The sequence below is a fragment of the Cyprinodon variegatus genome, unplaced genomic scaffold (assembly GCF_000732505.1).
Source record: "Cyprinodon variegatus isolate N-32 unplaced genomic scaffold, C_variegatus-1.0 Scaffold849, whole genome shotgun sequence".
Taxonomy (NCBI): domain Eukaryota; kingdom Metazoa; phylum Chordata; class Actinopteri; order Cyprinodontiformes; family Cyprinodontidae; genus Cyprinodon; species Cyprinodon variegatus.
Window position 1 is genome coordinate 249,744 of NW_015151302.1, and position 24,547 is coordinate 274,290.

Here is a 24,547-nt window from a genome sequence, read left to right on the forward strand (position 1 = left end):
AATTTTTGATACAATTCTAATTCTAATGGATTTTTACCTATCAAGGTATGAAATTTAAATAGTGTCAAACATTTGCTCTGAATTGAAATGACTGCAAGAGATTTAGAGCTCATTAATAAAAGCATCCTCTTTAAATATTTTAGATGATTTTTTAGGCTAAATAATGACATGGATTATCTATTGATGATCTATCCAATACATAACAATCTCCTTATTTCTATACTATTTAACATTAGCGGTTATTACCTAGGAGCCTCTTCTTACCTGTCATATCAACTGTATTACCAGCAGGTTCTAGTAGCTGTTTATTTATTAATCTGGCTGTAGGTTTTCTGATTGGTTGTTTCCTCTCTGACGGAATGGCCGCCTAGCTTTTTAAGGACATGCAGATCACCTTGCTGTCATCAAGGATCATAGATGAAGTCCACTGCTCTGGCTCGACTGAGACAGGACATCCATTCATCTTTTTTCTTTCTTTTAGACATTTTTTCTCCATCAAGTATTTATTCTCATGGCAGGCATATCCTGAATGGACATCAGCAACAATCTTTCTTAAGTCCTTGCAACAAAACTCAACTCAAGTTGTGCAGAGACTTTGACTCCGCCAACCCCATAAATGCCTTTCTTTGAGAAAAGGCGGTGGACGTTCTTTGCTTTGAAAGTGTACAAGCAACAAATTACTTGATAAAGATGGGTAATAAGCAAACAATCTTTACCGATGAGCAACTTGATGCCTATCAGGTAAGATTCATGTCTGCTTTGTTTATATTATAGTGGAGGATGGTAAGAGGAAAGTAAGAAAATAAGTTGCTCTAGTAATTTGCTTTTGGTTTTCAGTTTTGGTGCATTTTGTGTTATATTTGAATAATGCAATTTAGCAAGCTCAATCTGTGTTCACTGATTTGTGGTAATTAGATGAAATGTTTGCTTTTAATTTACGGTTAAACGCTGCATTTCTAAAAAAAAAAAAAAAAAAAAAAAAGAAATACTCAAAAGATGACAGAAATAGCTTTACAAAAGGGAACTTTACAACTCTATCTTTAGAGCTCATCATCTTCACTGGTTTTATCCTTCTTAGGAATTATATATGCATGTATAAATTAAATGATATAATTTGTCTTCGTGTATTTGTGATATTAAAAGCCTTGTAAAGGATGTTGATATATAAATTTATATTTATCCTGATATAACTTCCCTTGCAAAGTTAACTGATTTTCTTTGAATTGAAGAACAGAACAAGCCTCTTAAATTCTCTGTTTTCTGAACCCAATTAACCAATAATGCAAGTATTAATAAAAAATAAATAAATAAATAAAAACAGTTCCAAGTGCAACTGTTCACCTTGTGATTTTCTGTGGGATTAATAATTGATGCCAAGCCAGTGATATGCTGTGAAACTCTACTCTCAGGTCTGAGTTAAGTTTTCTAGAACCTCTCTGGTTACAACCGTGGTCCTGAAAAGCTCCTCTTAGAAAACCACACTTTCAATTTGTTGGTATTTTTCATCTTCAGAGGTATTTCTGAGCATAAGTGGTATTTATCTAAACATCTTATCACAAAGCTAAAGCATCTGGTGTTGGACAGAGTCATTATTACGGTATATCCCAGACAGCAACAGTACATCTTGTTACAAGATTTCAGCAGCTGTTCAGGCGATGTTTCTCACACAACCAAGCACAGGATAGACAGCTGATTATAAAAGGCGAATGTAAGCCATGGTACCTCCTGTCAGGCTGTTAGATATTATGTGCCAACACATGCGTGTTAGACAAGTGGATCATGTTCCTGCATGAACTCTCACAGCTATCATTACTTGAGAGAAACCAAACACCTGGAGTAGCTTTCTGTAGTAAGCTAAAGGAGCCTTGAAACTATTTATTAAGGTATAACAGATGAGTCCCTGAGCATCCAATGAAGCGTGATACATTGAAAACTTTATATTCAAAACTTCTTCAGTCTTGTTACACTAATAAGACATAATGTTATGACCAAGCTGTGCGCCTCCTCTGTCCAAATCAGCAACAATGAACATGTTGCTGGTTTATCACTGTTCCTTTATTGAAGCTCTGTTGATACTGAGCTTTGCATGCAAGCAACACTAGAGCTCCACTATCGGACACAATGTTCACCTGCTGTAAAAAGTGTAAGTTATACTAAGATAAGTATAACATGATAAGTTATGATTCCTTTTATTAATTTCACTGGTTAGTGGTTCTAATTTTATGTCAGGTATATATATATATATATTTATATATATATTATATATCGCTTTTATTTGCTGTTTTCTTTTATTGCAGGACTGCACGTTTTTCACTCGCAAGGAAATTTTGCGGTAAGATGTTTTTATATTTGTTGCATCTGTTGCTTTTGATTACTTGTACTTTTACTGAAAGTCATTAGACTCAATATTCAACCACCTGTTTTGACTATAAAATACCTTTTTTTTAAATCTTGCATGTTAAATATTAAAGTTTACATAAATATTCAACATACGCAAACCATTTCCTGCTAAATAGGAGTATTTAATAAACAATTTTTTCCAAAGGTTTATTGCTTGTCACTGTAAGTAGAAGTTATTTATTGATTTCTGCTCCAGCTGCTCACTGATTCCTATGGTATATGGGCTTAAAGGCTGGAATAAGATGGAAAATACTTTGTTTGGTAGTTCAGCCTCTAAATCAGGATACCTCTCAGGCTCCTATCTTTGATGTTTTATAGGACACATCCCAAGTGTTAGAGACCTTGAAACCCAGAATTCAACATTAATGACTATTCATCCTTAATGGGACAGAAATACCTTTGGATAACCAAAAGGAAATTTCCTTAGTAGCCTAGAATTGGTTTAGCCACTACTGATCTACTTTAAAACAGATCACTAAAGTAGACCACAAGAAAGGCAATAGCTTAAATGTTGTGTCTTCTTTTCTTACTATTTTCAACCAATAAATTTGATTTTTTTTCTCTGACAAACCAAATAAAATAGTTTGCTGTGTTAGATATAGTAGTCTGTTGCCACTTTTGAAGAAAGATCTGTTCTGTTTTGAAGAAAGATCTGTTCCTAAAACTCCTCCTCCTTTGACCCAAAATAAACCCAAGCCAGATTATCTTTTATCTCTGTTTCAGTTTAAATTCAGTTTCAGTTTTTTTAATTTCAATTCAATTACAGTTTAAATTCAGCTCATAAAACTCATGCAAAGGGTTGTTACCATATAAAGCTTCAGCGCTGGCCATGCCTTGTTGGCTGCTTTAAATAGTGTTTCTTAAATGATTACATGTAAGGGAGATTATCATCACAAGGCGAGATGCAGTCAGGACAGAAATAAAAAACTACTGAAAAATGCAGTGAAAAATGACACAATGAAAGTTTAGAGGTTGTTGTCCAAGGAGATGGTACCTGAGTGTTTATATGTTTTTCATTGCATCTAAAAGATAAATCTTAAAAAAAAAAAAAAAATCATTGATCTGTGTTTAGAGAGCTTTGTCACCAAGTGTGATGCAAAGCGTCACTTACAGTGGTCTAAGGTCTTCCTCCTTTCACCAACTTGTGTAATCAGTGAATAAACATCACCTCTCTCTTTGTGTCACTCACCAACAGACTGACACGCAAAAGCAGCCTGCATTTCTTTTTTCATGAATACAATGATTCTCATGCTTAAATGTTTTTATTACTTCTAAATCTTAAAGAAATAAATGAAGAAAAAGGAGGTGGGTTTTGGTGAACATTGTGGTAATATGCAAAAGAAAGGCTCTCACAGTTTTATGACTTTTAATAAAAAGGTTCTTAGTCACATTCAAGGGGCCACCTTTTATCTTAAGAGGAAATGATAAATTGGATAAAACAAAGGCTTTAGTTAAAAAAGGCTTTACACATATTGGCTTAAACTCCACACAGAGAATAATTAATCTAAATGATACTAAACAGGTTTCTGCAGAATCTTTTTATAGCACAGCGATAACACAAACAGGATTTGCATAGCCTACTCTCCCTTATAAATAAAATTCCATCTGCAATGGGTAAAAGGTGTGGCATACATTCCCAGAAATTCACAGCCTGATTTTGGTTTAGTTGTTTATTTTTATGACATTCTGACTTAAATTAGGTAAACATATTTTTTTACACAGTTCAAAGGGTTTCACGTAATGATCCAAATCGATTAACTCAGGCGATCTATGGCTAAAGACCAGGCCTGCGGAAATCCAAACTGCTTCAATAAGCATTTGTTAAAGAACTAGTTGCTCTCAGAGCTCAGGGTGGTAAATGTTTGTACATTGACAGGATGCAAACTGTGCAATAAATCAAGTTGAAATTAGTCTGAAATGTTCCTATTATTAAATGTTCCATTGTCGAAGGCAATCGTTTTAATGCAAAGTGAAAGAGTTAAGAAATGACAGCAAATCAATTAAAATATTAAATGCCATATAGAATTTTATAGTGGCTCAGCAGATACTGAGGCTGATGATTTTCATCGTTCTGCTGTGTTTGCAGCAACAGCTTACCACTAAAACCTCTTGTGGCCTTTAGATTTGCCCAAAGACAGTGGGTGAAGAGCTTTGTCACCACGTGTGATGCAATATGTCAGATGCAGTGCTTTAATTCCTCCTCCACTGGCAGTAGAGATGTGTACACCCGAGAGCTAACAGATACTTTTTTGTCTGCTAAAGCAATGGACGGGCATGAATTTAGTAATTACAAGGAGAATTATGTCTTCAGCAGGTATTTTACTCCCCTTAAACAAACTGAAGGGACATATTGAGACATTTTGATCAATTTCCTGCTCTCAACTCTTTAGAAACAGGGGAGAGATGCCTCAGGACCTATCCAGACAGAGGCGGGGAAGACTAGTGTGGAGAAAGTTGACTGATCTACTTTGAAGTTTGAACAAAACCCAACAGAAATGAGTTAGAGTATAAACTGTGTGTCAGCCGTTCTTCCCAAATATATGATTCTAAAAGTAGTCAAAATAACCGATACACACATTATTCCTAAAACTGGGAAACAGAATTCCCAGAAGTGTTGAAGCTGTTGTAGCTGAATCAGGGGGGCTGATATACGGTATATACTATAATGCACATACAATATCATAGTTCCTAAAATTTGTTTTGCTTTATTCTGCCCCAGGCTACACAGCAGATACCATGAATTGGCTCCACATCTTGTACCAATGGATTACACCAACGAACCTGACTGTAAACTGCCTTTAGCATTGATAGTGGACATGCCAGAGTTAAAGGTAAGAAGAAGCTGTTTGGTTACTTTATGGCTTTAGCTTACTTTACTTTTGAGTTTAAGTTTGTTAAAAAAAGAAGCAGCAGGTTGCAAGGTTGTTCTGCCAATAGGAAAATAATTACCTGCTTCATTAAACACTGTTTTCTGACCAGGCTTTTTTGATTAGTCCAATAATTCCACTAGATAAAGTTGCATATCTAGACTTAAAACTTTTTAAAGATGTATATTGTTATGGTTCTTCCAATTTGTTGTGACTCTGAGTTTTAAGTTTTCTGTTATCAGTTGTTTTGTTTTTATTTTCCATGATATTCAAGCATTCTTTAGTTACTCTCTGTTGCCCCCTTGTGCTTGTTTTCTTTCCCCTTGGATTCCCTCTTGCCAGTTCCACCCACACCTGCTCCTTATTCAGCTCATTAGTCCATCCTTTGTTCTGTTCTCCTTAAATACTCCACCTCTGCAGTCACTCAGTGCAGGTTCCTTCTCTATGCTATACTCGTCTACTCAGCTCATCTCCCCGTGGCTCCTCAGGCTTGTTTTTCCCCCCTGATGTCTCCATTGTTTTTGGTTTGTTAAACATTTTAGTTAGATTTCTGGATTTGTACCTCTGTTTCCTTTGTTCTTCAATTAAACCTGTCAGAACTAATCTCTGCCTCACTCGGCTCTGCATCTGGGTCCTTAAGCAACCTTGCCACCCATTGCTGACATATATATATATATATATATATATATATATATATATATATATTTTAATCAATCTTTCGTTCTGTCAAAATATTCATTAACTAACTTCTGCTCATATGAATAAAAATATTTTTTGCATCATTATTTGCATGATATCAAATGTTTTTTCTGATGTGTAGGAAAATCCATTTCGCAATCGGATTGTTGAGTCCTTCTCTGAGGATGGGATGGGGAACCTGAGTTTCAACGAATTTGTGGATATGTTCTCGGTCCTCAGTGAAATGGCTCCAAGAGAACTTAAAGCCATATATGCCTTTAAGATATATGGTAACTGGTAAAAAACAAAATGTAAAAACGTTTCATAACATTTCATGGTGTCTTTTTACTGAGATGTATTTTTTATGTTAGATTTCAATGTGGATAACTACCTGTGCAAGGAGGACCTTGAGAAGACTCTAAATAGGCTGACTAAGGAGGAGTTGACTCCTGAGGAGGTTGAGTTGGTGTGCGAGAAAACCATCGAGGAAGCAGATCTGGATGGAGACAACAAACTCTCCTATGCTGACTTTGAAAATATGATATCCAGGGCACCAGATTTTTTAAGGTACATCTAAATATAAATATTTTAATTTCAAATTTAGATATTTTAGAGTTGCTTTATTGTACCCTCCATATAATTTGGTTGAAATTATCACTAGCTTAATGCTGTGTTTTTTTTTATGTTTTTTTTTCCTTCCAGCACCTTTCATATCCGTATCTGAGATAGATGGTTTAACAGTTTTGATGTCAACCGCTGGACTTGGGAACTGGAGCATGGACCTGCCACAGGACCAAACTGGGCTCCATCTGAATAGAAATTCATCCCTATTCAATGTGGTCTTTACCTACAGAAAACAATTTTAGAGGAAGATAAAAAGGAAGATCACAAAATAATTTGAGGTCCTAAACTTGTTTAAATTATGTTAAAGGATACAGGCACATCCAAAAGTTATATTTTGTACCGGAATATAAAATAAATATGAATATATATGAAAAATTATTGAATAAAGCTTTTTTTTCAGATGAAAGTACTTTTTGGAAATCATAACCTTTCACGAGTATTACAGATATTTCTCATGAAGTCAACAATTATAAGTTAGAAATGTTTTTTATTGGTCTAATGGAGTTTTCTTATCACATGTTTCTGTTAGTTGTAATTAGTATATTATGCAACATAAAGAAGAGCGCAAAAGTAAGATTGTATTTAATTATGTATTTTACTTAGTTAACAGAATATGTGAAATGTTTTTACTTTTCAGTAACATAATATTTATTGAATATGACTGTATGCATGTTGCAACCACCATGATATATATTTCATTATTTTTTGTTAATTTTCATGGTTATGACTTAAAATTTATTAAGAAAATCAAAATGAGCTTCTGTAAAAAATAATTTTACATATTAATTAACATTTAGAAAATATTTTCAAAACAGAAATATTAGCTATAAAGCAGACAGACATCCAATCCTATCCTATTTTATTTGTTAAGCACTTAAAAACAATCACAGCTCACCAAAGGGCTGTACAGAAAAAATAAATATATAAAATAAAACAAAGGAGGAATGTGTAAAGAATTTGAACAAATGTCTATTGTGAGTCTGGCTTAGCTCTGTGTTGTGCTTCTATTTCTCTGAATATCTATTTTGTCTGCAGCATCAACACCAAGTCAAATTGCTTGTAAGTGCAAACCTACTTGGCAATAAACTTGATTCTGATTCTTATTCATTTAACATTTTAGGCAGATACTGTAGTATGAGGCATATAACAAAATCTGATCTAAAAGTGGTTTACAAAAGATAGATTGAAGAGAAAGATGGCGTTCAATCGATGATCAGTTCCTCTTATCACATGAAATTTTTCATAAAAAAACATTCTAAAGATTTGGATAAGCATACAACGCCCACTGCTTCACATCCTATCTATATGGCTCAGATGGTTTAACGTAATTAACTTCCATCTCTCTGTCTTTCAGTGTACCCCAAGGTTGTGGTCTTAAACCTCTTCTTTTTAAAAATTTCTGCCGGCATGATATTAAATTTTGATTCTACTCAGATGACATCGAGCTCTACCTGTCCAAAAAACTCAAATGTATTAGTTAACATTTGAATGAAATTAAAAATTTGTTAAAAAATGTATAAAGACATGTGAAAGAGCTTGGGGCTATGATTCACAAGATTAGTAATTAATCACCAAAATAGTTTTGTTTTTAATACTGTCAATCATTGGAATTTACCTGTGCTTTTCTACTTTCTACTCAACAAAAATGTAAAAGTTATGCATGGTTTATTTTACATTTTAAAATATAAAGTCATAAAACTGGTATAAAAAGATTTGATTTTCACTATTAAAGAATACAAAAGTATATAACTGTGCTCTAATCTGAATTTTTACATGTCATAAATGTTTGAAGCCTTCATATATGTGTAAAAAGTACTATATATAATAAAAGTATGGACAGTTTAAAATGAAAGAAAACAATATGTGCTACCTGTTGTTATTCTAAATGAGCTTCTACAGTAGTTCGCTTTTAAGTCAGTTTCAAAGCCATGGAAACTAGTTTTCGTGGGTTTTATCCTCTTTTTTTAACAGATAACATGAGAGATTAATTTTTATCAGGTTTTGGGATATAAAGAAAGTCTTAAAAACTCAGATATTTGTCTTTCTTTGAATGCACGCATATTTGGTGTTATGTCTAATTAAATTTAAATTTGTTTGTTTCTTTTCTTTCTGTGACCACATTTTTCTATTACAATTTTAAAATAAAAAAGAAGATCCTTAAAAGCAAGGATACATAATGTTCGATAATGCAGAACGTATTTCAAATAATTACCCACAGCTGCAACTTTAAGCAGGTGATATAATCGTTTCCTCTATACCCACCCACACATGGCGATCAAAGCGCAAGGAAATCAGTATTTAAATAGACCATTGCATGCAGAATGTTGTAATAAGCTGTGAGAATAAATTTTTCCAAATAGTTTTTTTTTTCTCACTTAAATATTTCCAATGATTAAACATTTTTATATTAAGCAAAGATAACAGGCAGTTTTCAATCATGATTTCCTTTTTTAACAGAGCAAAAACAACAACATATATCTGAAACTTCTAAACGTAATGATTTGTTGTGCCCCCCTTGGCTGCAACAACAGTAATCAAGTTTATATGGGAGTGTTGGACTAGTGGTTAGAGCAGTGCACTTGTGTTCTAACAAGGTTGCAAGTACCCAGTTCGATCCCCACTGCCTCACTCTGGATGCCTGAGCAAGACCCTTAACCCCACACTGCTCCTGAGGTGCCACACAATGGCAGCCCACTGCTGCCCCAGGGGATGGGTTAAATTCAGAGAGTGAATTTCGTTGCTTTGTACTTGACAATAAAGTAATTTTTTTCTTATATTATGACTGGAAGCTCTTTTTTTTATATTTGTAGAGGAATTTTAGCTTATTCAAGACTATACAATACTGCTACATTGGAGGATTTTCAAGCTTGGAAACATTTAGGGTCATACCAAAGTCTTTGAAAAGCTCCCTCTGAAACCGACACTTTTCTATATTCTATGTTTTTGGGTCATTAAGAGCTGGCTTACTGATGTGTTTTTTAGATTCCCGTCTTGCAGATTAAGACTATTTTTTTTAAAAGTTCGCACAGTTTTATCTGGACATTCATCTTCAAAAATTTCTTACAGAAGGCAAAATTCAGAATTCAGTCAGTTATGCTTGTAGTCATCCATTTCCAAAAGTACTGCTATTAGCTCCCGACCAAAACACCGCCGCTATCACATTTGAGTGCAGATGTGATATTCTTTTCCTAAAATGTTGTCTGAGTTTTATGCCAATGTACACCATCAAAAAGGTTTTACTTTATGTTTTCAAACCACAGAATATATATTTTTTTCAGTCCTAAAGTTTTGAAATATGTGAGATGGATCTTTGACGTCATTTTTATAGGAGTTTGGTCTTAGAATCCATTCCATCTATTTTTGTGCTAATGATTACTGCAGCTCCAAAGCTGAAGTGTGAATTCACAACGAACCCAAACAAGGTAAATATCCCCCTTTGTTTGCTTGCTGGTGGTTGCTTGACATTTTGCCCTTCTCATGCAAACAATGTGCAATGATAACACCACAAAATGTCGCCCTGCTTGCATCACCACTGCATCAAATAAGAGGAGCATCCATCTGCTTGCTGGTTCATCTTGTCTATTCCACTCAACCAGGCGGGCCTTAGGCGAGTAACAGTGCTTTATTTCGGAGTGTGGGGTCCCTGGGTTCACTACTCCAGGTGCGCTCTCCAGTTCTTAAGCAAATGTTTTAACTATTCACACATAGGCAATCTAATCAGAAATCAAAAGGAAATGCATAGAATGATTTGATAACGCCAAGTTACTCAGTGCTGGTTTCTGAAGTGTAGGGTACAGATTTGCATCATTTGCATGGAATTTATTACCCAATGGAAACAATGAACATGACAGAATAAAAAAAAAGGTGGTCTAATAATGTTTGCCATGATTATATGCACGGAGTACAGCTTTCTGCATTGACTCCGTGCAGTGAGCTCACTTTGTTTCTAGATTAATATCCATGCGATATTTATAACAAGACATGTCCAAGTCTTTGAAGCCTTAGAACATGCATAGAAATTTAATTTTAAAGAAAGACAGTAATTTGTTTGATTGCCTTAAAAATTATTCAATCTTTTTACCAGGCACTAAATATCACTCCCGTACGTGTCTCAAATGGCTTTTATAATGATCATATGAAATAATCTGGGCAACAGTGAGGAAGTCCAGGCGCACAACTGCTTTTGAAAAACAAAATATCACACAAATTCAAAGGTTATATTTGATGTAGATTGTGGGATTCCACTAATAACTAGTCTTAGTGGAACGATTTGATCATTTAAAAGATGCTACTGGAGGTGTAAAATATTTCTGACACTAAATCCAAAAGGATTTTTGATTTGATTGAATATTATCTATGAGTGTCTAACTGGTGCCATTTTAAAAAGCTATTGCTAAAAAAATTCCATGAACTACTGTAACACCCCTTGAGCCTTTTTTATATTTTGTCATGCAATACTCACAGATTAGATTTTTTATTATTTAATTTTAGTTTTGACAATCAAAAATAAAAAAAAACACAATATTAAAATGGAAAGCAATTTATTTATGGCTTGTTACATTTTAGCAGTTAATTTCAAAAAGGTTTGTATTCAGCTCCTTAACTCTGGTGCCTTCTTAAAATCCCAGTGCAAAATGAGGCTGGGGAAATCTGAAGACAGGGCAACTGTTAGCTATACCCTTCACACATAAGATTTTTATGAAAAAAAAAAAATACTGAACTTTCTGACTTACAGTGAAACTTTAAGATTAAAATTTTTAGATGCTGCAAAAGACCTTGGATTAGTGCGGAGGTTCACCTCTCTGTAGAACCACAACCATAAACATAAACCTGGAACCACAATAGAGGGATATAAAGAGAGTGAAATTAAATGTAAACATGCAGTATTAAATTCTGAGGGCTCTTGAATATGTTTTAATCTTTTCTTTGTTTTAAATGCGTATCTGCAGTAGATTGAATGCATTTCATCATAGATTCCAGTATTGCTCAATGAAGAACTTATGCAATAAATATCCATTGCATCTTTACACATTTAGAAGCTTGTTTTCCACTTTTGCACAACCAAAACATTGTGGTGTAATAATTACATCCTTTACCTTAAGTTAATGTTTTACAGTGATAGTTTAGCGTGCAGATCTTAGCTTTTAAAATAGCAGGTAGCAGAAAGGTCACAAAAACTGGATGACTGACATTTAAGCAGTTTTTCTGATTCACCTTATAAGACTTAAAGGGGAAACACCTTTCATTCTAATTTCTTAAAACTTATTTTCTAAATGCAACGATGCAACCATATCCACTCTGATGCATGGGCCGGGATTATCTGCTTTATTGTAGATTATATGATCTTACCAAATTTGCAGTTAGGAGAATAAAAAATATTCCGATAATAAAAGAAACTTTGGCACCTTCAGCTTATTTCCTAATTTCTGCTGAATGAGGCCTTTTTTAAAACTTTATGCAAATAAGTTTCCTGTGAAAAACACACACACAGCGCCGGTGGCAGCAAAAACGTCCTTAAATGTCAGCTGCAAGCCTTTTATCGAATTTTACCCTGCAGTGCGTTCGAATGCGCTTGCATGAACTCATGTTTTGAAAGCTCCACTGGTGAGTTATGGAGAGTACAGGGTTGTATTGCCAATGGGAAGAGAAAGCCACAAACAGCAGGAGTTTTGATAAACAGAGAAGTATTTCTCCTTTGTGACTGATTTAGCAGTTATTTGCATTTTAATATATCCGCACATAGAAATGTTTTTGCTGTTCCCCATCAGAGCCACGTTTTGTATTTGCGTTACCTTATTAGGAAGACGTAGTTCTCTATCATTAACCCTGACTAATTATTTCCTTACTTCAAATGACTAAAAGTGACACATGAATCTGGACTGAAGGGGGACCAATTCGTTCTCCCCTGAAAAATATCTGATTTCTCTTTCTTTTTACGCAGATTAAAAAACATTTCCATTGTAAGATGATTTTGTTGTTCCTCCACAGTTTTATGCCCAAACATGAACTTCCCCTCGGCTATTATTATTCTTCACATGACAATAGCTGTGCTGAATCATCTCATAGGGTAATGAGTTCAGAGAAACAGTTTGATTCATTTTTTTGTAGCTTTAATACATTTAGTTAGATGGACGAGGGTTCCATTTTAAATAAATATGTACATTGAAAGTGAAAAAAAAAACACATGTAGCAAAGTAGTGTTAAACAAAAGAAATTAGGTAAACATTTTCTTTTCTTAGGTGGTTTCTTATTTCTTCTTCATCTCAGGGAAGAGCCATTTCCATTTGTCATTCTGCAAAAAAATTAACATATAACATATTATTACATGAAAAATGAAATAAAAAAAATGTGTTAGTAGTACCAAAATAAAAGTTAGTCACTGACCTTTATCCCCCAGGATCCAGTGTTAGATTTGCGTTTTGTCTCCTCAGGGTCATAAGTGTTGCTGCTGGCTTTGGGCTTAGCAGGCTCCTTGTGGTCGGGGAGGATCTCATATGTGCCGTCGTTATCGATGACAGGGCCTTCGATTGACACTTCAGCGTACAGGGAGTCACTGAGGTGCTCTGTGGATGATGCATTTTCGGAGGGCGTTGGGCTATGGCCGCCAGCCAGGTGATAGATGGAATGATCGCTCTGGTCGTCCAAGCTGTGACTGCTATTAGACTGAGAGATGCTGCTGGAGGCCGGCCTGACTGGCCTAGGGGAAAGTCTTGGTGGTGTGTCAGGAGGAACGCTCAGTCTGTAGCACAGCTCGCTGTCAGAGCTGTTGTCTAGTAGAGGCAGTGACTTGCTCTTGCTATCGAGCATACTGAGCTCAGAGTAGACAGATTCAGGGTCTGATGGAGGACTACTCCTCCCATTGTTGTTTTCCTTGGAAGTCAGCCTCCCGGCTTTGCCTGGAGACCTGTCCTTGGTGGGTTGGCGGGCTCTAGGTGCGTCCCTGGGTGTTTGCTTCCTAAGCTGAGCATACAGAACCCCATCATTGTCACTGACTGAGTTGCTCTCAACAGGTCTGGTCCTTCGTGGCAAAGGTGGTCCTTCCTATTTATGGGAAAACAAGACAGGCGTTTTTAATGTTGGCCATGAGGAATCACACATATGAAATATTTAAAACAGAATAGAATCAATTTAACTCTAGAGAACAGATGATATACAAAAAGAATTAGTAGAGTTTCATCTTTAACTGCACAGACATGAATTCATATGGAGCGCATATTTTAATTTATTGAATATATCTATTTAAAATTGTATTAATTTCTTGGACTCACCTCTTGAGTTCTGTTGCTCCTTGGAACCGGCATTGGATGATGCTCTGGAACCGGGTTAATCTGTTGCTTATGTACTTTCTTCACCGGTCGAAGAGGAGCCTCTGGTTTTTCTTTGGGGGCAACCTTGATGGTGTCGTAGAGGTCCTCACTGAGATCCTGCCAAACACAAAAACATTTGTTAGGTCAATAATCATACATCCTCTTCACAAAATAAAAACAGAAAATGATTGAGCGCTCACCCCAAAGCACGGAGACGTCAGGTACTCTCCAAAGGGCTCGATGGGTTTTGTTTTATAGTGTTCTATTAGATCAAACATAGTGTTGTGTCCCTCCGTGTCTCCGCAGACTGCAAACTGTCCCGACTCACTCTGGCTTATTACAAAGTGTCGACATCGATCTCTGCCTCTGAGAAGGAAAAAACAGGTTAGTTTTTAGTAAGTGTTGCAACAATGATATATATTTTAACTTTATTTTAACAAAGATCAAATATATATATAGTTTGGGACATTTAAAGTCAGATTATCTACTATAAGGATAAGCTTGTCTAGTCTACCAAAAACTAAAAGCTTAGAGGGAATGCCAACTAAAATTATATTTAATTGAATCTTCTTATTTTTAATTTTAAGACATTCCAAGGAACCGTATTAACTAATAAGGAACTAATGAAAAAATTTGCTTAAAATAAGAAATAGACCCGCTTCTTTTAGTAAACAAATACTCACTTGTAAGAAAGAATATAGCCGATAGCTTTATCACTGAGTCGGATTAGGAAACAGCCAAACTCCTTTTCTCTGAGCATGTCCTCAGCATCTCTGTAGACAAAACAAGAACAGCGTGAAAAACAGACCTTCTGAAAACATCAAGCCTATTTGCAACCCAATTTCTTTGATAAAAAAAAAATCCTTTTTTACTAGCAAAATAAAGCAGTTGTACAACATTCCACTTTGCAACTTATTGTGTCTTAAAGGAAAAACCCATTTCGCAACATGCCCTTTTGAAATAGCCGACGCTGTCTGTTTGTTGGGTAACTGACTGTCTCATATTTTTATGTAGGAGTTTGGTGTCTGTTAGAGGAAAGGGCAGAAGGTGAGCGTGGGCGTACTGTAAAGTGGACACTTTCCATCAGAGATAAAATGTCTGTGGCTTCGCTTAAACTACGATCAATTTTTTTTTTACAATATAAAAACATTTCAAGCAAACTAAGATATATACCCAAACATGAACTTTCCCTCGGCTATTATTATCCTTCACATGACAATAGCTGTGCTGAATCATCCCATAGAGTAACGAGTTCAAAGAAACAGTTTGATACATTTTCTGTAGCTTTAATACATTTAGTTAGATGTATATAACTAATATATACATTTTTAAATCTATGCAAAGACAAAGACAATTTAAAGGATAAGATACCATAATTTTACATAAAATGTCGGCATAAAATATGCATAGTAGTGTGACATCTGCAGTAAACTCTTACCTTCTGCTGATGAAGCCCAGGAACCAGTTAGGGAAGAGTCCGTTGTTGACAATAAGAGGCAGCTGGGTGTCTATGAACCACTTGGAGGCCAAATCCTTGAGCTTCCCCTCTGCAACTTCAGCGGCTGGATCCCCAATCCTCTCCCTCTGCTCCATCCTCAACCTGTCCTGATCAAAACAACACGAGCGTCCAGTGAACACAAGCAGCATTTATTCCTGACAGCCAAGAGCGAGTCGGTATTTTAACAGTCTAATTTGCTTATTTTCCAGGAGGCGTCACTCAGACTCTAAAGGCAGTACAGAGTTCTGGTTGTATCTCTTTTTTAAAGATAGTGCTATGGGAAAAATAAACCTGCTGCATTTTCCAGCACAAAATTTGCTTACTGTTTAAATATAGGACTTTTTTTAATTAGCATATCCAGAATTAGATATCCAAAATCAAACACAAACAGCTGCTCCTGTTTTATCTCGCTGATGGAAATTAAAACATTTTTCTTACCTTGAAGCAAAACTTCACACGTGTCCTAAAGCCAGGAGACTTTGTATGATTTTCCTCCCTTGGTCTTGAATGTGAAAAATAGCAAATATTTTCAGATCTGGATTTCTGATGTTGGCACAGTCCACAGCAATTCCTTTCAAATCCTGAAAAAGAATAAATATTACCAGAAAGTCCACATGGTGTCAGAGTAAAGTAGTTCCCAGTAAAGGGGACACATACCTGTCCTTGTGAATGCCAGTGTGTGATTTGAACCTGGTGTCATCGCAGCAAACATTGAAATTCTCCTCTCAGCTTCTGAACCTCTCTAATCTCCAACTGAAAATGGTTTGATTGTGACCCCCCACTGAGAGATATAGACAGATGACATTTACAATTACACACATTTTTCCACTGGGCTGGAAAGCAGAGGTACTAGGCAACGGCACAGTCGTCATTTGCATAACAAAGAGAGCTGAGGGCTGTTGAACAAAGCGAGAGCTTCCTGAAGAGAAACGGAAAGTGAGGTGTACAGAAACAGTGGTTTGTGAGCAAACGCATGCATTGGTGTGCAAGAGGGAGACAATTTACCCACGGAGCGTCTGATTACTGTAGTGACGGGAGAGAAGTTGCGTCAGTAGTTGATCTGCAGTGGATTTTTTTTTTTTATACTTTGGGTGTAAAGTGAATTCATAGAGTTTGTTATTGAAAAGGTGGAAGGATGGAAATATTTGGGAAGATATTGATAAGTTTTCAGTAAGGTTCAATAAGCTTCTGAACAGATGAGACATTTCCCTGGTCTGCTTTTGGGGTTCTCATAAATAGGATAAGTCATTCCCCCCATGGTTCATGCTGGTGTCATGAATCATTTGAGTTCAGCTCTGTCAGGAACAGTAGGAAGTCCCAGTGGGGGAGAGCCAACAAGTAGAAATACTCTGTGTCATGGAGAACAAAATGACACCTGATTTCACATGTGACATAACTCCAAAATATTTACTCACTGGGGGGAAAATAAATAAAAATTTCCTTGGTACATATGTTTCTAAAGGAAGAATCAACATGAGGTTAGTAGGTTTTCAATAATCTGAGAAATTGACGCTTTAAAAGAAATCAAATTGGTTTGTAGCTCAAGTTATGTGTGATAAGATGACATTTCTGAAACACTTTAGGATTTCTCGTGGAGAAAATAAAGTGCAGTAAACAAAACGATTCCCCCATAAAGAAAGGAATTTAAAACCACATAGTCCAGTGTTTTGTTTTTTTGTAAAGATTACTTCCATTTCGATAATGGCCCGCTTTAAGTCAGCCCTCTAGAATTAAGAAATCGCCCCATCAGAACCGACCGGCCATGTTTCCTTATACCTTACTCTCTTGAGGCCTTGGGAAAGGGAAATTACCTGGATAAATGTGTTTAGAAAATAACACTGGCAAAAAGGCTAATATGGGTTTCAAAAATTATAATTTCAATGCTCTGATCTAAAAATATTTAAAAAGAGATGTGAAATAAAGTGAGAGATCTATTTGGGACTCTAATGTACCAATTAGAAAGATAATTCACAGCAAACGTCCATGTAAACGGTACATAAATGACACATCCAGAAGGCCGCAAACCAACAAAACATGTAGTACTTGTAGGCTTTTTAAAAAGAGCCACCCTCTCCACTTAAAAAATAAAAAATGCACATGCACCACCCTGTACCCGGGAGAGAGAACACCTATTAAACATGTGCGAAAGTATGCACGAGCCCATTTCTCCTCGTGCACGCTCTGTTTAAAAGTTGCAGTTTGCATCACTCATACAAGCTTACTTCCCGAAAGAAGATTTGCAATTTTTCCACTATGTCAGACTCACCACTGGTAAGTGAAAATGGCGACGAGTACATAGTGCGGCCTTACGTAAACATATCAAGAGAATGATTGACAAATAGGAGGACCACTTATTTTAATAATCCATACAGAAAAAGAACATCCTTCACTGTACTTTTAAGGTCAGTGTTTACTTAACTTAGAGGTAAGCTCCAAGGGCTAAGATGCAGAATGGAAAAAGGCTGCACTTACTTACCTCACAAAACAACTTTACAATACCTGAGACTGTTAAAACAAATATATTCAGAGGATCAATGAAGCAAAAACAGAACTTTTCTTTGGTTTCATTTTGCCTTTATATTTCCTTTTTTGCTCAAAAGAAATAAATAAATGAAAATACAACGGTATTAATGTGATGGGTTAGGGCTCTGCTGATAATCTAGAACTTGGAGCACTTGCTCTTATTGATGCAACTGTTGGTTCTGATGTTTAGTTTGAGGGCAAATCTAATGACATTACTCTGACCTTATGCTTAAGCCCACTTGTGTCATTCAACAGCCACAGTGATCTTATGGCACACCAGTAAAACCACCTCTGCGTGGCAGAAAGTGTCTAATCAAAGTCTGATATTAAATAACCCTCCATTGTTCTCAATGTGAAACATTTCTATGAAGAAAAATTGGTCTGAATTGCTTCAGTGATGTTAAACACTCATTACTAGCTAATGTAAATACTTTTGATGGCTGTTGTTGTCAATAACAATGAAATAAAAAGCTATTGGGTTTAGGCAGTAATTCCTTTTTTCCCTGATTGAATATTTATCACCTAAATACATTTTAAAGCTACAATTAGTTCTTTCTCATATTATCTGGCCTGATATTGAAACTGTGTGATGATCATAACCATGTTTAACAACTAGTTAAAAAAAGAAAAAATCTAAAATAAATTGTCTTAAAGCACTGTAGTTGAATGCAGAAGCAGTGATAGTGACAGTTTTCCACATAAACTCTTCAAACTTCTAATTATCTGTAGTCCAGTTTAACATACTTTTATTTTCATGCAAAATGTTCATTTACAATTAAGTCATCAATTGTTGCAGCTTTGTTTTATTTCTCTACAACCCACGTTTCTTAAGCTAAAATTAGACATCCATTTATTTTTATTTAATCTTCTGGCTGTTAATAGAACTGATCCTGCTGCATTTCTCCATTAATCCTAAACCCAGTTACATGAAGTCTGTCACTATGCTGAAGCACACCACAATGACATCACTTCCAAACCTCACTGATGGTGTGGTGTTTGTGAGGTGAGGTGCCATTATTCCTTCAAACATCTTCTGGAAATGGTTCCCTCTGGTTCTCATTTGACCAGATTTTATTCTCCCCTTTCATTTAACTGATTCCTACAAACAATCTATTAAACTTTAAAGGAACGTCAACATGTCTGTTATCCACCGATGGAGTGTAATGGAGTGAGTGTGTTCAAAGGCCTTGCAGTTAAATGCATAAGTTGTATTTTTTATACAGAAAAATGTTATTCTTTTAAATTTTGTTAAATATAGATATTCATATTAATTTCCTTAAAAACAGAAGAGTAAAGAAACACCAATCAGCAATCACCTTTCTCTTGTCAGAATATAATAAATTTGATTATTTCACTTCTGGTTTTTAATGCTGCACATTTCAAATTTAAGAAACCAGTTCTATCAATGTGTTTTGCAACAATATGTTAATGAAGGTCTGAAGGTTCTTTTACAATACATCTTAAATAACAACCCTTTTTATACACCAACCGTTAGGAGTAAAGCCTGTTTTGTTACTACAATGATTTTAAGTAGAATTATTTTCAAATACAGATTTATTTTTTTCTTCCATTTTCAATAGCTTATTATTTTATTTACACTGATTTATTTTTTTCACATTTCTTTTGACATATAAATTATAGCTGTTGAACAAGCACCAAGATAACAACTGTACTTTATGTTCCATATATGACTAACACGTGCTGCAGTAACTTAACCTACAAGTTCATCACACTTTTAGCACTTCAGCTTGTCTGTTTTACAGCACTTTGTGATTCATAGCCTGCTCCCCTGGGGGGGAAATGTGAGGTTTGAGGTCAGTATTTATCGCTACATCAATCTTTGCAAAAAATCCCACTCAACAAACGTCGCTGTGCACATGATTTGTGAAAAACGACTTCAACGGATGAAAATAAAAATAAAAAGTTCCTAAAAATAAAATGAAAGCCCCTGTGGCTCATATTTGGGTTCCAGTCGTTTTATGCGAGCCCACCTCTCAAAGGAGGGGATGTGGATCTTTGAAAGGTCACAATTTGACGCCCATAAAATGTCAGAACAACTGAACCGTGTTCAGTGTCTGCTTTTCAAACCTTGAAGTAAAACTAACAACCTTCTGAACTCTTTAAGATTTCCTAAATGAGTAGAATATAAATCTTAGCAGACAGTTATCAGAACCTGTAGTCGGGGACAGTTACACAGGTGCTTTGGGGTTTTTCACTGTACTCAAGTTCTGTTTCATAATGAAGGAAAAAAACAAGTGTATTTCCCAGCATTAAAACCAGTCACCTTCTGTTTACTCACTGTACCAGGGCCCACATACACCCTGGTATAACAGGTCTGTAACCATTAATCATCTGAATAACTTCAGTGTGTTTGTTTTACCTTTTGGGGGTAGGCTTAAAGCCGTTCCAGCAGCTTAAACTCTCACTCCTCTCTTGTTATGAGTCACAGTATGAAATACATACATTAACTGCACACCCACAGCAGAGATTACAGCTGTGATATAAAGAAAAGTGCAGACCAAAGCAGCTTTGACCGTCAATATTTACAGTTTTACAAAAACTGAGGGGTGGGATACAGACCTGCTAAAGTTTTCTTTACAACAGAAACTATTTCTAAGGTTATATTTGTATTTTAATGAATGCATATTTTTTGTTTTGCCCTTACTTGTACTTTTTTTTTGTTGTGCCTATGGTGAATGGAACTACAGATGCAGAGAAAGTGTGGGAGAGAAGGAAAGATGACCCACAGAAAATATATCCACTTTGTACTTAGATGGCAATCATCTTAACAATATCTAAACTAAAACCCAGTAATAATTTTTGTATAGTTATTTCTTTGGCTAAAAAAGCAATTTAAATCAATTTATTTCAGTTTTTATGAACAAAATAAACAACATCTTCAAATATTATATCAAAAATCTTTGACAGAAAAAGAACACCCCATAATGGGCAAGATCTACATGTGCAGAAAACGCATATGCAACAAAAGCACAGGATAAAAAACACCAAGACCAGAGACATCAAGCAAAGACACATAGCAACAACATTAACCAACACCTAAATATATTATATCTCTTTAGTTTTTGACAGAAAATGGAACCCCATGTAAAGCTCTCTTGTCTTTTTATTGACTACCATCAGCTTTTAGTGTAATCTGTGTTAGCCTAGATCAGAGCGAACACATTACTAGATGCCTCTGTTGATTATTTTATATGTTTTTTTTTTTTTCATTATATTTATTATAAAGCTACATTAACTCATAATTCATAATTTGTGACTATGACGCATAACTTTAGATCATAGTCATGTTTTATTTTTAATAATAATCATATAAGATTAATCTGATATAAACTCAAAAAAAGGGATCAGTATTATAAAAGGTATGACATCCAGTATTTCATTTGATTGTAATTGATGTACGATTCTTAAAGGAAAATATCTATAAGGTGTTGAAAGTTCCGCTGTTAGAGTTCTAGCTAATTTTTTTAACTTAAAATGATAATAGATGCAGTTATTTAGGTAAAAGAGCTGTGGACATGCAGTGCATTGAACATGTTTTTGTAACATGTGAACCATATCAAAACAACAGAAACAAAATTGTTCTGTATGTGCTATATATATATATATATATATATATATATATATATATATATATATATATATATATATATATATTTAAGGAGGAACGTATATCAGAGGTTGAGGGATCATTGAAACATTTAGAGAAAAACGAATGTCAAGCCTTCCTTTCAGTTATTCTTAAAGGGATCATGCATTATCAAATCCAACCATGTGATGAACTGTGGCTGAAGCAAAATAAATCTCACAATGTACATAAGATCACTTTTCTGTATATAAGGCACCTTAAATTTCTATTCTTTATTGTCTTAGCTTGACTTTGTATACTTACTACTTTCATGCACCTTTTCCTTCTTTTGCAGCTCCTGTTTACTCATGCTGATGTTACAAGTGAATTTCTCCACTGTGAGATCAAAAAAGCTATTTCTTATTTTATTATAATTCTTCCTGCCTTGGTTCGTGAGGGGCAACGTTTATGCTTGAGTTGGATAACAGTAAAAGCCTAAAAAAAATGTTGGGGGGGAAGAAACTGTTAATTTTAATCATGATATGTTTAAGTAAAAAAGAAAAAAAAAAAACTTTTATTTGAATTATCTCCTAATCTGGCTTTTACGGAAGAGGATTAGGGTCACTGAAAAAAAGTTAACAGATTTTTAAATTTTATTTCAGTATAATATGAGAAAGTCAGAATTCTGACTTTAATGTCAGAATTCAAACGTTTTCCCTCAGAATTTTGAATTTAATCTCAGAATTGTGACTTTTTTCTCAGAATTCTGAGAAAAAAAAGGTCAGAATTCTGAGATTAAAGTCAGAATTCTAACTTTTTTCCCCATATTAAACTGACATAACATTTTAACAGTTAACTTTTTAATATTGTGTTTTACAGTGGCCCTAATCCTCTTCCGTAGTTTCCACTAAGCAGGAAGTATAAATCTTTTTTTTATTTTTTTATTGTAAACCATCATATACAGTAGACAAAGTATCGGCATCAGATGTATATAAACCTGAAAAACGTGGAGGAGCAGTAGAGCAAAAAATAAAAACAAACAAAACACAAACAAAAAAAAGGAAAAAAACAAGCACACATATATTAGGGAGGAAGCATGAATCTATTGCCGTATTTGTTCCATCATTTTCCCCATCTTGTTAAACAGCACCCCCTTGTGGCGCCTCCTATACAGTACACCCCTGAAACCCATACCTGTTGTTGACACGTCATTGTCTGCTCGGACTTCACTTCCCAGCATTCCCCTGTTCGGGGGGGAGGCAGTCATGCGGACGGATCCACGAGTTGTCATCGGCGGGGCTGCAAGAAGAAGAAGAAGAAGAAACTCAGAGGAAAGATGCATGAAGAGGAGGACGGCGGCGGGGAGAGCTCGTGCCCCGCTTCACGGCTGCAGTCCTTCAAGTCTTTAGATGTGCCGGAGGTGGAGGCAGCGAAGGAGCAGGCCTCCAAGCTGTGCGGCTACTTGAACAAACTCTCTGGAAAGGGGCCCCTCAGGGGTTACAAACTGCGGTGGTTCGTGTATGACCAAAGGAAATGTTACTTGTACTACTTCAAGACTCCCCAAGATGCCCTGCCTCTCGGACACATCGATATAGGCGATGCCTGCTTCATGTACGACATAGAGGGAGAGGAGGGCCAGTTCGAGGTCCGCACAGCTGACAAGGAGTTTCACCTAAAGGTAGAAACATCACAACAAGTTTGTTTTTTCTGCCATGTGTTGCTTCCTTAATGTTTCTGTTAAAGCTACAGACACGCCCTTTTTTCACAGACTTTTGTTTTTTCTTTTTACTTTTAAACATTCGTAGGAATATTTCAGTTGACATCTATTTTTTTTTAGAGAAGTTGAGTTAAAAAAAAGGCCATAAAACGCTGAATTATGTTTAATCTCAGCAGAGATCAGGTTTACACTGATTTATAACGTTTTTAGTTAAATAACCATGCTTCTTTCTCTCTCTCTACATCATCATAAGAAACAGGTTTAGTATTAAATGTCAAAAACTGATCCTAAAATAAAAAAATCCGTGCATTTGCCTTTAATTTGAGCAAGCAAATAAGACCATCTGCTTAAGGAATTAGTATTTTTGCTCTTGAAGTTACTCCATTTTATCCAGTTGAAATAAGAAACTAAAGTTTTTTTCTTGTTTTAAACTTAAAACATCTTATTTCATCAGCAAATTCCTCTTTAAATCAGCTGAAAATACAATCAAAGGAAAAATATACATACTTTTATTTAGATGTTTTCAGCACTGGGAACATCACTAGTTTAACAAGGTTACTGGCCCCTGTTGGCCCCTGTTGTCTAAAACCACCCATGCACCTGAAGCAGCATTTATTGATCTAAAATAAAAACAAATTTATTCTGATTTTATAAAAAAAAAATTGTCATATATTGGGGAAATTGTTTCAGCTTTATTAAGGGAACAATATTTACAAAAGAGAAAAATACTGATCAGAAGGTTTTTTAATACCCAAAGGTGTCATGTTCAAATCAGGGCTGAAATAATCGGATTAATCGATTGTTGCAATAATCATCAACTACTTTAGTAATCGATTTAATTGTTACTGAAGTGTAGAGATGTCTTTAGCTGACTGAGTGACTGACTCAGAGCAGTAATATCAATAATGTTAAATATATAAACTTTTTACATTTATGATTAAACAAAAATGCTTTTTTCCGTCACTATGCTCTATCCAGAACTCCTCAGTTTCACTTGGTTTAATTTCTTTAAAAAAAACTTCTTTATGGAACCGTTGGCTATCCGATTATTAATCAATTAATCAAAAAAATACTCAACAGATTAATCAATTTGCAAAATAATCATTAGTTGCAGCCATAGTTTAAATTAAATAAAGTTTGCAACTGAATAGTAAGAAATATTCACCAGTAAGGCAGCAAATGCAAATGTTTTCTTAAAAATAATAAAAATACACAAGTCATGTCTCCATGTGGAATAAAGAGGCTATGGGATGTTCTAAGATTTGATGGAAGCATAACTCACTTTATTTTAGCCTTGAATAAAAAGCTGTTTTAAAGGAATAGTACACCCTAAACATGATTAGCCTT

General features: G+C 35.2%; 3 protein-coding genes across 5 annotated transcripts in view; 2 read left to right on the forward strand and 1 right to left on the reverse strand.

The window, feature by feature from the left end:
• Positions 1 to 422: 422 nt before the first annotated feature.
• LOC107099229 (calcium and integrin-binding family member 2-like) lies at positions 423 to 7,194 on the forward strand. Its single transcript, XM_015397281.1, has 6 exons — positions 423 to 741; positions 2,298 to 2,332; positions 5,120 to 5,231; positions 6,088 to 6,235; positions 6,317 to 6,512; positions 6,648 to 7,194. Exons 1-6 carry the CDS (start codon positions 691 to 693, stop codon positions 6,667 to 6,669), a joined length of 564 nt encoding a protein of 187 aa, XP_015252767.1. The 5' UTR covers positions 423 to 690; the 3' UTR covers positions 6,670 to 7,194.
• Positions 7,195 to 12,683: 5,489 nt separating this feature from the next.
• LOC107099234 (SH2 domain-containing protein 7-like) lies at positions 12,684 to 22,793 on the reverse strand. 3 transcript variants are annotated; one of them, XM_015397287.1, is made up of 9 exons: positions 22,678 to 22,793; positions 16,032 to 16,155; positions 15,813 to 15,955; positions 15,315 to 15,481; positions 14,560 to 14,649; positions 14,077 to 14,242; positions 13,838 to 13,993; positions 12,954 to 13,610; positions 12,684 to 12,861 (listed from the first exon to the last, which is right to left on the reverse strand). In XM_015397287.1, exons 2-9 carry the CDS (start codon positions 16,084 to 16,086, stop codon positions 12,817 to 12,819), a joined length of 1,479 nt encoding a protein of 492 aa, XP_015252773.1. In that variant the 5' UTR covers positions 16,087 to 16,155; positions 22,678 to 22,793; the 3' UTR covers positions 12,684 to 12,816. The 3 variants fall into 3 exon arrangements, with proteins under 3 accessions (XP_015252773.1, XP_015252771.1, XP_015252774.1); XM_015397285.1 differs by lacking the exon at positions 22,678 to 22,793 and having other exon boundaries at positions 16,032 to 16,280; XM_015397288.1 differs by lacking the exons at positions 16,032 to 16,155; positions 22,678 to 22,793 and having other exon boundaries at positions 15,315 to 15,476; positions 15,813 to 15,944.
• tbc1d2b (TBC1 domain family member 2B) overlaps positions 22,708 to 24,547 on the forward strand; it is a 27,569-nt gene continuing 25,729 nt past the window's right edge. Inside the window, exon 1 of the mRNA XM_015397284.1 lies at positions 22,708 to 23,161. Coding sequence (XP_015252770.1) covers positions 22,820 to 23,161 — 342 coding nt within the window. The 5' untranslated portion in view covers positions 22,708 to 22,819. The remainder of the gene's footprint in view (positions 23,162 to 24,547) is intronic.

Excerpts from the sequence above, each read along its gene's own strand:
- LOC107099229 (XM_015397281.1), top strand. The coding sequence starts at position 691 with ATGGGTAATAAGCAAACAATCTTTACCGATGAGCAACTTGATGCCTAT. Across the intron at positions 2,333-5,119 it reads ACTCGCAAGGAAATTTTGCG|GCTACACAGCAGATACCATG; the intron begins GTAAGATGTTTT and ends ATTCTGCCCCAG. Across the intron at positions 6,513-6,647 it reads AGGGCACCAGATTTTTTAAG|CACCTTTCATATCCGTATCT; the intron begins GTACATCTAAAT and ends TTTTCCTTCCAG.
- LOC107099234 (XM_015397287.1), bottom strand. The coding sequence starts at position 16,086 with ATGTTTGCTGCGATGACACCAGGTTCAAATCACACACTGGCATTCACA. Across the intron at positions 14,243-14,559 it reads GGCTATATTCTTTCTTACAA|AGGCAGAGATCGATGTCGAC; the intron begins GTGAGTATTTGT and ends TTTCCTTCTCAG. Across the intron at positions 13,994-14,076 it reads TGACGTCTCCGTGCTTTGGG|GATCTCAGTGAGGACCTCTA; the intron begins GTGAGCGCTCAA and ends TGTGTTTGGCAG.